This window comes from Grammomys surdaster, unplaced genomic scaffold, assembly GCF_004785775.1.
Source record: "Grammomys surdaster isolate TR1022 unplaced genomic scaffold, NIH_TR_1.0 136, whole genome shotgun sequence".
In the NCBI taxonomy this organism is placed as follows: domain Eukaryota; kingdom Metazoa; phylum Chordata; class Mammalia; order Rodentia; family Muridae; genus Grammomys; species Grammomys surdaster.
In genome coordinates, this window is record NW_021604594.1 from 5340718 (window position 1) to 5357695 (window position 16978).

At 38.3% G+C, this 16978-nt stretch overlaps 2 protein-coding genes across 3 annotated transcripts in view; one reads left to right on the forward strand and one right to left on the reverse strand.

Annotated features, from left to right (window-relative positions):
- Cerkl (ceramide kinase like) overlaps positions 1-13097 on the forward strand; it is a 93234-nt gene extending 80137 nt beyond the window's left edge. The window contains exons 6-13 of one of the 2 annotated variants that reach the window (XM_028762859.1): positions 2221-2295; positions 3019-3196; positions 3289-3348; positions 4007-4032; positions 4118-4226; positions 6412-6508; positions 11832-12010; positions 12942-13097. In XM_028762859.1, coding sequence (XP_028618692.1) covers positions 2221-2295; positions 3019-3196; positions 3289-3348; positions 4007-4032; positions 4118-4226; positions 6412-6508; positions 11832-12010; positions 12942-13023 — 806 coding nt within the window. In that variant the 3' untranslated portion in view covers positions 13024-13097. The remainder of the gene's footprint in view (positions 1-2220; positions 2296-3018; positions 3197-3288; positions 3349-4006; positions 4033-4117; positions 4227-6411; positions 6509-11831; positions 12011-12941) is intronic. The other variant, XM_028762860.1, reaches the window with a different exon arrangement.
- Itga4 (integrin subunit alpha 4) overlaps positions 10709-16978 on the reverse strand; it is a 73009-nt gene continuing 66739 nt past the window's right edge. Inside the window, exons 26-29 of the mRNA XM_028762858.1 lie at positions 16481-16579; positions 15969-16088; positions 15401-15536; positions 10709-15307 (exon numbers count right to left, since the gene is read on the reverse strand). Coding sequence (XP_028618691.1) covers positions 15441-15536; positions 15969-16088; positions 16481-16579 — 315 coding nt within the window. The 3' untranslated portion in view covers positions 10709-15307; positions 15401-15440. The remainder of the gene's footprint in view (positions 15308-15400; positions 15537-15968; positions 16089-16480; positions 16580-16978) is intronic.

Here is a 16978-nt window from a genome sequence, read left to right on the forward strand (position 1 = left end):
GTAAATTAAAAAAGTGTACACACATATTAATTTTATATCCTGCAACTTTACTGACGTCTTTGGGGTTGACCCATAGCTATCTTGATCATGATATTTATATTATTCCCTCAAAATTATAATTATGTAGAAGCTTACTCCATTCAATTTTAATGAACAAACCTTTAGCTTCTACACAGAAACAAGAATTGACCGCAGAAAATGTCTGCGTTGAGCAGAGACAAATGCATAGATACATAAGTAAGAAAAATTCAGTCAATAATGGAAAACTGCACCATAACTTTTTGCTCACAGGCATGTTCAAAGTGCATTCTGTGAGTTCTAGAGGTACACACTCACTTCAAATAGGTTTCCTTCTTATTTCTGAGAGAAAAACTGCCCCATGGAAAGACAATATTTGACTCAATTGTTGTCATCTAAAAGTGTATACACAGGACTTAGTTTCTGATTTTCATAATCATTATGGTAATTCAAAAACACTTTAGGATTTCTCCATCAATTCACTAAAGGGAAAAGCTCCCTAGTGAAGGCCCTGTGATGTTTATGTGTGACCAAACTCATGCAAAACCTGCTTCCAAAGAGCAAAGAAACAAGCCATCCCTCCTTTCCAGGCCAGTAAAGACATTGGAAAGTATGGGAACAGGGTGTGTTGGGCAACAGGCAGAAGTCAGCATTTTCTGGTGGATTATTAGAATCCACCAGTGACAATTTGATCCCTTCTTTTCTGACTTCTTTATCTCCTTCTCTTGATGAATGCTCTGGCCAGGACTCCTAGGATGATTTTTTTTTTTAATAGAATTAGTGAGATTGATCTCAGTGTGCTGTTCCCTATGAACAAACACCTATCAGTAAACAATGTGGTTGCATTCCTCTATGACCAAGGTTGTGTTTTAAGTAACTAAAGTCAGAGCATTGCTTATTTTTGCTTGGTGACTCAGTCAGAATTACTTCGGCAGTTGGTAAGGTGAGCTTCGTTGTTGCAATGTTAGAGTTCTGGTGTAACTATGCTTACTTATCATTAGTAATTAAAATGTGTTTATTATTATCTAATACTTAGTTATGTAATTATTTCAATGACAGCTTAGTTAATGGTAGTGGCTGAGGTGTTTCAGCTTCTGCAACTGAACACCAGAGGACACGGTTGCAAGTGACACATTTGAAGCTCATACTCATGGGCACAGAAATGCCCCTTTCTAAGTAAGTCCAAGGGATGAGTCTTTGTCTTGGGAACTAGTGCACAACAGACCCATGATTTCACAGCTCTGGTTAACACTGACTTCGCCCTGTTGCCCAAGTGACCCTCTTCCCTTACTTTCCAGTACCTTTACTGGCCTGGAAAGTAAAGATGGCTTGTTACTTTGCTCTTTGGAAGCAGGCTCTGTATGAGTTTGGTCACACATAAACATCACAGGGCTTTCACTATGGAGCGTTTCCCTTTAGTGAGTAGTTCAAGAAATCCTAAAGTGATTTTTAATTACCCTAATGATTATGAATATCAGAAACTATGCCCTGTGTACACACTTTTAGATGACAACAATCAAGTTAAATATTGTCTTTGTGTGGGGTAGTTTCTCTCTCAGACACAGAAAGGAAACCAATTTGAAGTGAGTGTGTACCTCTAAGACTCATACAATGTACTTTGAACATGCCTGTCAGAGTTTAAAGTGATATTGTATTTTCCCATTATTAGCTAATTTTTTCTCATTCATATATCTATGCATTTGTCTTTGTTCAACACAGACATTCTTCTGCTGTCAGTTCTTATTTCTGTGTAGAAACTAAAGGCTTATTCATTAAAATCGAATGGAGTAAGCTTCTACATAATTGTAGTTTTGAGGGACTAATACAAATGTGATCAAAATAGTTGTGAGTCAATAAAGTATTCTCTAACCTATGGTTCCAGAGAGAGAACACAGGTCTTACACATGCTAGCAAGCACTGCACTACTGGGCTGAGATACCCAGTCCAATTTTCTATCATTTTGTGATATTTTCTAACTTTTAAATCACTCAGAAGTTTAACAGACAATTCTGCAAACATTTGACAAGCATCTGTGCTGTGAATAAAAAGCAGCACGTCTAAGGCTTTAGCAACTCTTCTGTCATAAACTTCCATTAATTCTCATCTGAACATTGCAGTGTGGTGGGTATGTGCAAAAGGAGCACATGGTAATTTCAAACACACACTCTACCTATAATACGTGTTTTTAAATTGTTTTGGCAGGATCTACTAATGTATTGGCACATTCTCTCTTTGGGACTCCTCACGTGGTGACTGCAACCATGCACATTATACTGGGTAAGGATTCTTCTAGAGACGTCCAGGTAGAATAGGGAAGTTTTTATTCATGTAAGTAACTATTGTGTATCTGTCAGTCTCATCCAGGAATGGTAAGTTCTCTGTCTCTGAGTATAGACATGTTTGACTAAATCTCAAAGGCAAGGTGTCTTCTAAATAAATTGCCTTTCATTTCGACTACTCTCTTTGAAAAGAGCAATAAATGAGGTTTTACTATATAATCTTGGTGGAAAAATATTGTGGAAAATCAGTTTTATAACATAATAGGAAAAGTTCATGCATACTATTTGCATATGTAATCAGCACTATTGTTTGATTGCACCAAGACTTTAGGTGTAAGATCATATTATCATAGGAGGAAAACTATCAGGGCGAATTCACAGGTCATAAATCATCCCATGTGATAGCATGAAAGTTCAGATAAATGCAATGTAAAACTAATATTAACTCTGTTTCCCGGGTACATTTTCTTCAACATCAGAACACTAATCTTATTTTATATGACATTGATATAGGTTTTAACATTTACTGCTTTGAGTTTCTTTGCTCCTGGCCTGAAAAAGTTATAAGTGGCATTTACAGTTATAGTAAAGATAGGTAAAGAGAAAGCAAGATTAGTAGCTGTGATAGATGGTGTCTTTCAGTATTTCTTAAGTAAATAAAAATTCTCTCTGATGTTTGCTGTTTTGGCCACTCACTGATGGACTGAATACACTGTTCCAGGTCACATACAGTCAGTGGATGTCTGCACCTTTAGTTCTGCTGGCAAGCTTCTTCGCTTTGGGTTCTCAGCTATGTTTGGCTTTGGTGGAAGGACGTTGGCTCTGGCAGAGAAATACCGATGGATGTCCCCTAGTCAGCGGAGAGACTTCGCTGTAATCAAAGCATTGGCCAAACTTAAGTAAGGGTTTTTCTTAAGGCAAAAATTCTATATCCCAATGTCGATGACTTTTAATAATAAAGTTTATTGGGTTTTTTTTGTTTGTTTTTTAGGCCAGAGGATTGCAAAATATCATTTTTACTAGCAAGTTGCTCTCAGAATGAACAAGAAAGGTAAATAAAAGTTCTGTGAACTATTGATATCATTACTTCTCTTTATTTGCAGTAAAATATATATGAGTGATTTGCCTGCATGTATGTATGTATACCATATACATGCCTGGTGCCAATGAGGCCAGAAGAGGGTATCAGATACCCTGGAACTGGAGTTACAGCTATTGGGAGCCACCACATGGTGATAGGAATGAATGTGGGTCTTCTACAGTGGCAGTCATAATCTTAACCATTGAACCCCTTGGTTTCTCTTTAAAGAATAAACTACTTTGACATAAGCAATGTGCATACCGAGTGTAGAATCAAAGATTCTTACCTCTTCTAGTAAAGGTAAAGTTGATGCCTTCAGAAGCAACCATGCACTGAGACTGGCAGTCAAACAGCTTCTAGTACAACCTTGAGCCTCCAACCTACAGTCTTGATCCTTATGAGAATTCTCATAAGAGCATGGAATTTCAATAGTAAAGCAACATTAAAGAAAGATTCCAATTATTTAGAAATGAAAAAATGCTCCTTATAATACATTTATATCTTAAGCGATATTCAATTAAGGAAAGTCCTACACATGCAATTATGGGTTGTTTAGTCTCCTTGTGTTTAGTAGATGTTTGCTTTGTACATGTGTGACATGCTTTTGTTTCTGTCATTTTACTTCTAGAAAAGCACAGAGATCTCCAGAATCTGGTGAGTTGGAAAGAATCTTCTTGAAGCCCTATCTTGCATTAATGACTGAGGAGAGAACTTAACCAGGTACTTTCATTTCCTTTAGACTCTGGTGGTCACTGGCAAATCATCCAAGGACAGTTCTTGAACATCAGCATCATGGCAATCCCCTGTCTGTGTTCAGTGGCACCCAGAGGCTTCGCACCTGACACCAGGTAAGTATTTTGATGACAATTAAAGCTTGCTTTTTATAAATAACCCTTGAGCCTTGACAAGAGTCAAGGACCATGATGGAAGAGAGGTTGAAAGACTGTAAGAGTCAGAGGCCAGAGGTCAGAAGGGAGCTGCAGTGGAACAGCACTTTCTAGACATGACAGTATTGATTCACTCATGAACTCAGCAGTAGCTGTTGTTGCCTGAACAAGATACATTTAAGATGCAGCCAGTCAACATTCCAGCATGGTGTGAGGAGGGGCCCATGGGGCCCAAACCCTAGCTGAGGAGCTATTAGCTATTGATGGCTTCTGAAGGGAGGATGAGTCAGTTTTGTTTAAGGATACGACCACTAATAGTTTGTGGTTGAATGTGAATGACCCCAAGTCCATGAGTCCATGCGCAATACAAATAGACTTGGTGGACTATTGAGAAATAAAAGATAACACAGAGTTGGGAATGGGTGAGAATGTAGAGAATGTAGGGAGTATATTTTTGAGGAATTAGGAAAAGAAGAGTGGGGGGGAAATATGATCAAAACATTATAAAAATTTCTCAAGTGATTAATGAAAACATTATTTTTGAAAGAAAATGAATTGTGGGCTAAAAAAAGCAGTTTCTCCTTGTATGATATTAAATATTCCTTAAGGATTTGACCACACAATGGATTGTAAACAACTATTGAACTGGACAAAAACTGTTCTCTACTCACTTGCATTTTACTAATCCTTTGTTTAAAGTGTTCCTTGAGTCTCATTGGCATAACTTTGGGTTGTGCCTCCTTTGTTTGTTTTCATTTCACTACTTGTTGAGAATATTATAATAAATGTTGATGTGTCTTATGAATGTCTCTGCACTCCAATTTTCATACAAACATATTAATATATGAGGGCTGGAGAAATGGCTCAGTAGGTATAAGCATGTACTTCTCTGTCAAGGGAACTGGGTTGGGCTGATGCTTTCAATTAGAGAGACATTTTGGTTTTGCTTAATTTGAACCATGGTGCATAGGAATCTCTTGGCTACATTTCAATGAAATAACCAGCTAGACATTTTATGTCTTCTCAGAATTAGAGGTACTCTTCATTCTGCACATTCTTTTAAGCAAGTGTTCATTTTTAACCTAGAAAATAGTTCTCTCCCAAACGTAATCATGTAGAACAAAGGAGAAGGAGTAATATTTACAAAATCACACAACTAAGAAAAATGATGTGTAAAGACAGTGCCATGAACACTCAGGTGCTGTTTGTTTTCAGAGGGAAGAGACAGCATGGTGGGTAGGAGGAGTATTAGACTCCACTTAACTCAGCAGTTAACAGCTCTGCTGCCAGCATCTTTTTTTCCCATTGCCATTGCATGCTGTCCACTGGCAGTGGTCCATCCTTACATAGAATGACTGGATGAAGAGCAAACATCTAAGGCTCCTCACAGCTCCAGCCTGAGCCTCCTTTTAATGTCATTGTTATTCTTGGGACAACTTTGTGTTTGCACTGAAATCAAGCATGAAATTATTTGCATGTATTTCTGCAAAATGCCTTCTAAAGCTAACGCATTTGTGGCTGCTGTGTTGGCACCAGATCACATTTTTGGTTTCTAGTCTCTCTTACTGGATGGAAGTGTTATGTAAGATTTAAATGCTCTGCTCTTTAGCTGAACATATGTGGTAGCAATTGTTCACTCTGTCCCCTCTATCCAGTTCAGTTTGATATATTTCATCATCTGTGTCACTTAGACCTTCTGCCCATAAACATTTTTAACCTCAGTTTGGATTTTAGAAGAAAGTTTGGCTACAGATAATCTAAGACCATTTGCAAATGTTCACTGTACCACAATACATTTTTAAAATGTAAAACACATAGATTCTTAAATAATTAAGGTAGATTTAATATTACTTCTTGATGTGGTTAAGGTGCATAAAGATTTGATTTTTAAAAGAGCCCTAAAGTAAGATTTTGCTGAGAAGAAACTCCATGGATTAATAAAATTAATTTGAAAAGCTTTTTCATTTCAACCAGAGTACAGCAAAATGTGATTTAAAAATTTTAGGTCAATTCAACATGGTGATTTTTTTGTATTGATCAGTATCCTCTAGGGAGCACTATATTTGTCAGACAAAATGATATGGGGTAGTTTCTGACACGCAGCCTGTTAAACTCCTTGATGTCCAATACAAATATTTAATTTCAGATTAAATAATGGAAGTATGGCTCTTATAGTTGTACGGAACACCACTCGACCCGAATTTGTAAAGCACCTGAAAAGATACTCCAGTGTAAAGAATCAGGTACGGGCATTTCTTTTCATTACTTCTTTGCAAGGCTATTAATCATGGAGATAAAGATGCTTCAGAGATTGACATCAAGCTTAGTCTTGTGAGAAACCTTTATTTCCTTCTGCCTACGTTAATCATTTTTTCTCCCCCAGCCTTTATTTCAAAATTTGAAATGTGTGTGCCAGCATGCCAGTATTAACTTACATTTGATTCTTTTGACATATGGGTTATATGATTATTTTCCCCTGCGTAAAGAAAAAACAAAATTCTAGTATAACATTGAAAAGTGAAGGAAGTTAAGGATACAATTACAGACAGACAGACAGACAGACAGACGCACGCACGCACGCGCACACACACACACACACTGTCCTTTAGAATGGAAAGTGGTGAAATCTGAGAGTTTAGCTTTCTTGATTTTACAACAGCAGATTCTAAACTTTTTGTTTGTTTGTTTTTCATCTTATGCTTTACTCCGGTATTCATATCGATACTTGAAACCTAAGAAAGTATAGTCAGGTGTGGAGCACGCCTTTAATAACAGTACTCAGAAGGCAGACATAAGCAGATCTCTGTGAGTTTGAGACCTTTATGATGGTTAGATTTTTCTGACATTTGCTCACAACCTGCTTCATATTCATGGATTTCAAGAGATTTACAGCTATGTGCTTAAAATACCCATTTTATAGATGTTATTGTTTTTCAAAATGTATATAGAGATATTTCCACTTAAGTGGTTAGACCAAAAGAGAAAGAGTAAATATGATGAGGTGTACTCTCAGTCACACATTATGATCCAGCTGTTAGTCTTGAAGTACAGATGTGGCTGTAAAACCTTGTAGTTTGACACAATCTTTTTCAAGACAAAATCATTTTATCTGTTTGCATTTCAAATATTATGCCCCTTCCCTGTCTCCGATCCATGAGGCCCCCATCCCTCACCCTCCTCTTTGCCTCTAAGAGGGTGCTCCCCCACCCTCCCACCCACTGCCACCTCACCACTCTAACATTCCCCTTTGATAGGGCATCAAGCCTCCACAGGACCAAGCGCCTCCCCTCCCATTGATGCCAGATATGGCAGTCCTTTGTTACATATGTAGAAGAACCCATGGACCAGTCCTATATATACTCTTTGGCTGGTGTTATAGTCCCTGGGAACTCTGAGGGGTATGATTAATTGATATTGTTGTCCTTCCTATGGGATTGTAATCCCCTTCTGCTCCTTCCCCTAACTCTTCCATTGGGGTTCCTGTCCTCAGTCCAATGGTTGGGTGTGAGTATTTTCATCTGTCTTAGTTAAGTGCTAGCAGAGCCTCTCAGATGACAGCCATACCAGACTCCTGTCTGTAAGCATATCTTGGCATCAGCAATAGTGTTGAGGTTTGGTGTCTGGGGATGAGCTGTGTCACAAGGTGGGGCAGTCTCTGGATGTCCTTTTCTTTAGCCTCTGCTCCATTTTTGTCCTTGTATTTCTTTTATTTTTTTTCTATTTTTTATTGGATTTTTATTTACATTTCATATGTTGTCCCCTTACCCCATCCCCCACCCACCCAGGAACCCCCTATCCCCTCACCCCTCCTCCTGCTTCTCTGTGGATGTACCCCTACCTACCCCCCCCACTTCCACCTCCCCACCCTCAAATTCCCCCCCAACCCGGGGCATCCAGCCTTCATGAGGCCAAGGATCTCTTCAGCTGTATACATAAGAGCGGAGGGCCCTGCTGGGCATAGGTGTGAGAAGAGATCCTTGTATTTCCTTTATACAGGGACAATTCTGAGTTAAAAAATTTTAGATGGGTGGGTAGCCCCATCCCTCCACTGGGTACCATGTCTATCTACTGGAGATGATCTCTTCAGGTTCTATATCCCCATTGGGTCCTGTGAGCCTCTGGAATCCCAGACATCTGGGACTTTCTAGTTATTCCCCAAGTACCCCACCCCCTACTGCCACTAATTTCTACTTCCTGGCTCTATGGACTTCTGTACCTGGTCTGGCCTTGATTTTTTTCCCATCCCCCTCCCCTCTTGCCCTCAGATCCCTCCCTTCCTCTGCCTCTTGTGATTATTTTGTTCACCTTTCTAAGTGGGTTTGAAGCATCCACACTTTAGCCTTTCTTCTTGTTAAGCTTCATATGGTTTTTGAGTTGTATCACGAGTATTCTGAGTTTTTGGGCTAATATCCACTTTTCACTGAGTACATATTATGAATGTGCTTTTTGGTCTGGGTTAAATCACTCAGGATAATATTTTCTAGTTCCATCCATTTGCCTACAAAGTTTGTGAAGTCATCATTTTTAATACCCAGTAGTATTCCATTGTGTAATTATACCACATTTTCTGTGTCTATTCTCCTATTGAGGGACATGAATGGTGCTTGGATGTAGTTAGGGGAGGAAAAATGGGAGGAGGGCAGTAAATCCAGGTAACCATCACAGGCCTATTGTTGATCATACACAATAGCCACTTGTAAATGGGTAGGGGTACAGAGAGGAGGGAGGGAAAGAGGAAGGGAAGAAAGGAGAGAGAGAGAGAGAGAGACAGAGAGAGAGAGACAGAGAGGCAGAGAGAGGAAAAACTGACAGACAAGTTTCTTTATGCATCCCTGTGTGCCTGTGGGAGCCACAAGAGGGAGTTGGATTTTCTTGAGTTAGAATCATAGGTGGCTATGAGCTGCTTCACATTTGTACTGGGAGTGAATCGGGTCCTCTGGAAAGGGCAGTAGGAACTCTTAAGAACTGAGTCACCTCTGCAGTCCCCAGGTTCCCCATGTATGTCTTATAATTTCACACTACAATGAAGAACTACAATAATCTGGTATTTATAATCATATGTAATTCATATAATAATTTCTATAAATAGTAAACAATGTGGGAATATGAATTATATGTAATCCATTTAAAAACAAACACTTTGTCATATAAGAAAATGTACATATATCTTAGCTATGGTAGGACTCTACCCAGTGCAGTGAGTCTGTCCTGGTACGTGGGAAGGAAACAAATTCTGAATTGTTTTAGTGTTTCATTCTCTGAACCATGTTTTCATTGCTGGAATGTGAATGTGAACAGCTGTAGAGCAGATTGAAGATAACCTCGCTATTTTTACAGTGACTCCTAACTCAGTAAAATGGAGGATAAAACTATGCTTTGGGCCCTTTTAACTGCACCCCTTTGCTAGCTCTTCTCTCTCCCCACATGTCTTGTTCTCCATGGCCACCTTTGGCAAGTGGTTTTAAAACTTTAATGCACTCTCCCATCTTCCGAAGATCCTCTCTTCTATGTGGTCCCGTTGTTCCCATTATTTTAATTGCTTGCCTTCTAAGCACACACCAGTGCAAGGGTCTGATCAGGTCTTCAGATCTGTAGAACCACTGTCCTTCCCTTATGCTGTAAAGTTTGTAAACCACCCAGGTCTCCCAGTCTGATGGATCCATGGCTGACCATGACTTTTCCTCTTTCTTCAGATAACAGCATCTCCCCTCATACTGCAGTTTTCTGAAACTCCTCTCCTAATTTCCTCTCAACACTACACCAACTGCTTCTGTTGGTTCTCATTTTTATATCCCCCCAGTCTTAATTCAAACCTTAGTCATTATGATGGCCTCTCATGGATCTTCAGTTTGTCTCGTCTTTTGTAGGTCCTACTGGAAGAATTTTCCTAAAATAGCTGATTTCTCCCCTTTACCAAGGGAAGCTTTCCATTTCCACACCATGAACTCCATAGCCCTTGGGAAAACATTTTCTCACTTCAAGTTCAAGCTACAACTTGAAGAAGGTATCAGCCCGTTCACTATCTCACGAGGTCATTGTCCCTTTGGAACATGGTTGTCCTCTAAGTGTATTTTCATGTGGCTGTCCCTTGGGAAATGTGAATCCCTGGTACTTTTCAATTCTTTCAAACTTCTACCACCCACAAGGGAACAATTGTCTTCCACATTGGGTGCAGATCTTCCAGTATCTGCCTCGTACTTAAGAGAAGTTGCTGCACAATTCCTCATTTTATAGGCTAGGTTTGTACACGAGTTTCCAAGAACTGACTGATGTTGGATTAGGCTCTGCCACACACAGATGTGTTTAATGTAACTGCATTTTTAAAAGCCTTATCTTCAAAAGCAGTTATGTTCTGAGACATTCAAGATTAGGACTTCAACATGGGAATTCTTGGGCAGGGCATACAATGTATGTTGAAACTGTAATTGGACTCTTCAAAGTAATTAAGATAGCTAAATAATTTTATTGTAAATATAGTTACTCATCATTGATCATTTCATATTTTAAAATAATGGCATTAGAATTATCCCTTAATAAACATAGTCTCTCCTCCCCCCTCTGCATATAAACCTCCACAAAGAACAAAATTTAAAAAGCTGTTTAAGGCAAATTAAAGATCAATATTTTCCCCCAAACCCTTATTTTACACACACAGAACAAAGGCCCAGGAGACACTACAGCTTAAACTATACAATAAACTGAGTTTCAATGTGGATTCCATGCTCACCTCAGCTCTAAGTAACTTTTACCAGCCTGGCTTTCCATGAAACTACTTGCATGCTGTGACTGTGTTAGAGATCCCACATTGGGTGCAAATCTTTCAGTGTCTGCCTTGTACTTGAGAGAAGTTGCCTCACAATCCCTCATTTTATAGGCTATGTTTGCCATTAATTTCCAAGAGCTTGATGATATAGGCTAAATTATGTCTGTTCTTCACCCCAGATATTCAGTCCTAAACCTTGTTATCTTTGCCCCAGTACCCTATTTGGAAGAAAGGTCTTTATAGATATAATTGAGGATGTGTTGCCATTCCTCCACCTGGGTAATTTCTTTGGCAAAGAAAAAAAAAAGAACAACTTGAACATTACCTGGTGGCATTCTAGAATGGCTAATAACTATCCTGTACCTTGTGTCTATTTGTTTGTTAAAATGGCAGGTAAACACCTGGGAAAACCATGTTTGATTGCCTCTTTCCTTTTTCTTATGTACTTTCCATCTCATTTCTATAAATTTAGATTTAACTTCTGTATTGAATTCCAATTGTGAAACTTGTGCTAGAGTTTGTTTCACACCAGCTAACTGAGGTTCTAATGAAGTCAGCGGGATCAAATGTAGAGTCTCTCTTTAACTAGAAATTATGACATCATTGTTGTGGGAAATCTTTCACAGGTACAGACTGTCATACAGTAGAGATGAATGGGTGTGAAAAGAGGCTTCTTTTTTCATAAAACCTAGGGCTATCTAGATAGAGTTTCAAAGCTATAAAAAGATCAGTATGATGATGAAACTTAATTATAATAGGGGCCACCATGAAGCATCATGATTTTTTCCATTTGTTGTATCTAGTTCAATTTTCCCTTCGTGGAGACTTATACGATTGAAGAAGTAAAAATTCATCCAACAAGTAACAGCAATGAATACAGTCCACAGGAGGAGGGTGGAAACCACACAACTGTTTCAGAAAATGGGTTTCCTTGGAATGTAGATGGTGACTTAATGGAAACTGCATCAGAGGTTCACATTAGGTAAGCCCAACTAATTTATGATGACTCTCTGTGTAGAATACCAGATGTAGCACTAATAATATAATATGAGAATGCTACCTCCTAAGTCCGAGCAGAAGATTAAAAGCCAGAAAGTTAGCAAATTGTAAAAAGACGTATGCAAACTTTTCATTTTCCAATAAATACAAATATGAGCACTGTATAAATACAAAGTACATACTAGAAAAGAAAGAGGCAATCAAACATGGTTTCCCCAGGTGTTTATGTGCCATTCTAACAAACAAATGGACACAAATGATTGCAAATCATTATTTTGTATAAGTTATACAGACGTGTTTACAATTTACACTGTTTTTCTTCAAGGCTATTCTTAAGGCTTTTAAGAGTAAAGTAGTGCCACACTCTGACCCTCCTCCCATCCTACCACCACTGCCAAACTGGGCTCTAATGTCATGTAATACTCTATTGAAGTTTGCTTTTATTAAGTCTTATTTTTATTCAAGTTCTATTTTTAGGCAAGCCAGCATATAAAGTAATGGGGTCACCTGTCAAATCTTTACAAAACATTCACACAACATACATATATGTTAACAAGAGTGAGTGATGGGTATAAAATTGTAGAATCTTACATACTCAATCTTAGCAAGTTTAATGTCTTAGCAAGCTGAAGTGTGCAGGGGGAGGGACGGGGCCTCTGCTAGGTGGTGTGTTCTTAAATGACTGTCTCTTCACAGAGGCTCTAAAAGATATTAACCAGGCAGGAAAGGTGGTTAAAAATGTTCTGGAATGGTCACAGATGTTAGTATTTTAGGTCCTTCAGCTTGCTGACTTGTGGCTCTGCTAGGAGTATATACCAATGCATATGTGTGATTTATGTAGCACACTTGTGAGGTACGTGAAATATAGCAGTGGCAGAGAAATGAAATAATCAAGCCTATGTTGTTCCCTATAGGCTGCACCCAAGACTGATCAAACTCTATGGAGGAAGCCTGGAAGAAATGAATGACTCCAAAGTAGCATGTAATTGCATATAAAAGAAGTGTGAAAGTAGAAATTTATCATGAAGGAATCTGGCATGTAACATATATACAAATGGAAAATGCATTTTAATGAAGATACCTATTTAATATAAAGTATCTATTTTAATGCAATTAAAATATTTTAATATAATTAAAATAGTAATATGAAGTCAATGAAAAAAATCAAAATTCTGATTTTTGGAAGGTGTTAGATCTAATTTCCTGTAGCATGATAAAGCAAAACTTTTGTAAAATTTCAGACTTCACGGTGAGCTAGTAATGTAAACCATTAACACTCACTTAATAAAAAATTATTTCCTCTTAGGGTATTATTCTAGTACCCCACTTCATAACAGCATCTTTTGAAATAACTAGATTTTAAAGTTTATAATATAGGTAAACTTCTAAGTTTCATTTACAAATATACATAAAAATATATCTTTCTAACTGGGCAAAATGTGGCCCAGGAGGTAGCTGTGTTCTTTTGTACCTGAAAGGCAGGAGTCCATTTTCAGTGTAATGATCCACATTTAAATTTCCTCAGAGACCATCCCTTGACATGGTAGGTAAAAAATGATATTGATTTCTCATCTATTAACTTTGGGATCCTTATGAAATAACTACTTGAATTTTAATGAGACTCTCATAAACATACACCTTTAACACAAAAAAAGTATTCCTAAAAAATATAAACATTTAACTAAATATGTTTTCTGCACACCCAGATCTGAGTCTCTATGCTCAAGTTTCAGCACTCAAATCCTTCCTCGCCAGCCTCAGCAAACCTCTGTTCTCCAGCCACAGACTTGTGAACAGGCCACCCTCACAAACCAGGAAATCTGAGGAAGGGCCAGCTGGCAGCAAATGTTTCCTGTAAAGTGATCTTTCTTCATAACACTGAAGGCTGCCCCTTTTACCCAGCACATGTTCAAAATCTGGCCATAGCTTATTTACACATAACAGATTCAGATGAAAACGTACATTTATCAAACTACATATATGAAATAAATACTACAAAATGAACATAATTACAGACAAATTATGTGAAAACAAGATAGAAGCTACTTCATTTTAAAATAGAATCTTGTGCAACAACATCAAGCATGCATTATCTCATGGAAATCTTGATGTCACTGCATACAAACTTGATCAGTGATTTGCAGTTCCAAGTATGATACTGTCCATTTCTATAACAGATGTGGGGTTTTTTTTAAGAGTCCTGGTTTGTGTATATTTAATCAGACCAAGAAAAACAACAATATCCTAGCAGATACTCATGTTTGCTTAATTTGAAGCAGTGAATGTTTTATAAAAAATTGGCTCTCAGGTTTCTCTTTGCAAAATTTTCAATCACCAGTGAGCTGCAGTTCATATTATATCAGCGTGTCTCAGCTAAAGTGCAATATTTATAATCTGCTATAAGGATAAAATTCCTAATTGGTATTACAAATGAGAATTTGAAAATTGATCTCTCAGACATTGAGCCACCAACCAGGAAATATACACTTAGCTGGTCCTATGCCCCTGTCACATATACAGCAGAGGACTGCCTGGTCTAAGGCTCCAGGAAGTGGGGAGGTCTGGTGGGGGAGGGGGGATCCTCTTGAAGACAGGGGAGGGGGGGAATGGGATGAGGAACTGTGGGAGGGCGGACCAGGAGGTGGATAACAGCTGGACTGCAAAAAATAAAAGTAATAAAATCTCAACGTACTCTTGATAAAGAGTACTCTTGATTAAAAAAAAAGATGTGGATTGAGATTTTTATCCTTTAAAAAAGCATATGTATATACACAGAAGAGTCCACAGCTGACCATGTCTCCAGAAGCCATCCTTCTGCAAACGGATTTTGTCCTTCAAGATTTTACAATTCCTATCTGCTGAGTAAAAGGGTGGTAGGAGCATAGCCCGATGATGCCACGCCACCAACGGTAGTCCTCATGTCCTCTGCTGTAAAACGATTTATCCATTTAGACAATCTGGGAACAGCTATTTGAAAGAGACTCAGTGGTTTCAAAGATCATCATCATAGTTTGAAGATAAATCAAAAGTATTGAAGCCAACAAGTTTCCATATCAAAGCATCCATTTCACTGAGGTGAGCCCACCTAGTCAGTAATACGTCATTGAAAGATCATTCCTTTTACGTTGGTCCGGCTAAATCTGGAGTTACTGTCCCTTTAAGTTGTCTTCGGCAGTTCATCTCTCAGGTATGTCCAGAGCTTTAGTGTTTTGCTCCACTTATCCACTGACTGCTGACAAACCACCTTTGTGTAGCTTCTTTCTTGAAGATTTCCCCTGCACTAAGACAGAGTGTGTCACAAAATCATAAGCACATGGGAAAAAAAAAGAAATTACCACGGACGGATCTTATGAAAAGGACTTTTTTCCCTAACCTGAGTCTTTTTTTCTTCAATTTTCTCAATTTAGAGGTCTTCAGTCATCATTGCTTTTGCTGTTGACATAACTCCAGCTGTCTCTCCTGTTTTCTTCTTGTAGGATAGATTTGTACTGTCGTTTAAAGAACCCAGCCTGAAAACAGATTAGATGACAAGTGTGTAGTTCTGAACCCATAATAGTCACATCAAATATCAAATCAGTGTACAATACTTTTAATTTTGCCCAGGTTTTCCTAGCTCTGAAAACAGTTGTAAACAGTGATAGTCAGCATGGATCATGCAGTGCTAACAACTGAGGACATCTCTGTGAGAAATAAATATATATATATATCCACACATTGACATTTGACATTGTCTGCATTTTCCCAAACAGACTCTTGTAGTCAAGTTAGAATAAATATGTCATAAGTATTAAACATTGAGATAGCAATAAAAAAAAAGAACAGCAAATATTGAAATAATTGCCTTTGAGACAACAAAGGCATTTTGAGTAGTGTACTATTGGTAACTATTAAAGGCATACTGCCTATATAACACATAAAATTAATAATTATTAAAGGATTACCTTCCACATAACACATGAAATTAGTAAAAGTACAATGAGTCCAAGCAGCAAGCTCATGGTAATAATCATGATGGTGAGATGCCGTTTGGGTCTTTGATGATGGAGCCCTTCCAAGAAAACCTGCACACATTAAGTAAAGGACACACACTCAGAGATAGCACTGCTGACATTTCCCTCCCAGGCCTCCACAGAGATCTGCACTGTCCACCCTGCTCTGCTCTAATCTCAGACCTTCCAAACACTGGCAACTGTTTAGCAGAAACGAGGGGAATGTTCTACAGTCTTCCCACTCACCCCATTCTCACAGCTACCAAATCACATCTCCAGAGACCTCTCTGTATACTGCCCAACAGGTGTGGAAAATGCTACCTCTGGGTAAAGAGTTAAAAGTCCTCTATGACCTGGTGACATGCTGACTCCTGACTCAGGTCCACAAAAGGAACCACTTATAAACCACCTTGGAACTATTTCCCATACAGCCTTCACATAGCACGTAAGAAAGCGGATCTTACATGGGCAACGTTCTCATCCTTATTTAGTTCAATAACCTTTGGGTGTGGCTCAGGAAAAACTGTGGCTTTTATTTCAAACTTGAGAGATGAGGTTTCATCCTGTTTTGAAAAGAAATCATCAGCAGTTTCATTTATAGTTCATTGCGTGAAGACATGTCAATAGGAATGTCACCTTTGTTATCTAGAATTTCTGGAACTTATTGAAATTATGATGACTTCCTTTGGGCTCGAAGGCATGATCCTCTATTTCATGGAGAGTTCATTTATAGGGGGTGGATAAGAACATAGTACTTAGATATAATTTTTTAAAAATAAATAGTATTATTATTCGCTTTTATGCACATGTGGAGGTAGATGAGGATCTATTGGAGGTGGTTTTCCTACCACAGTCAGCAGGCTTGAGGGAAGTGTTTTAACTACTGAGCAATTTTGCTAATTCTTCTCTCTCTCTCTCTCTCTCTCTCTCTCTCTCTCTCTCTCTCTCTCTCTCTCTCTCTC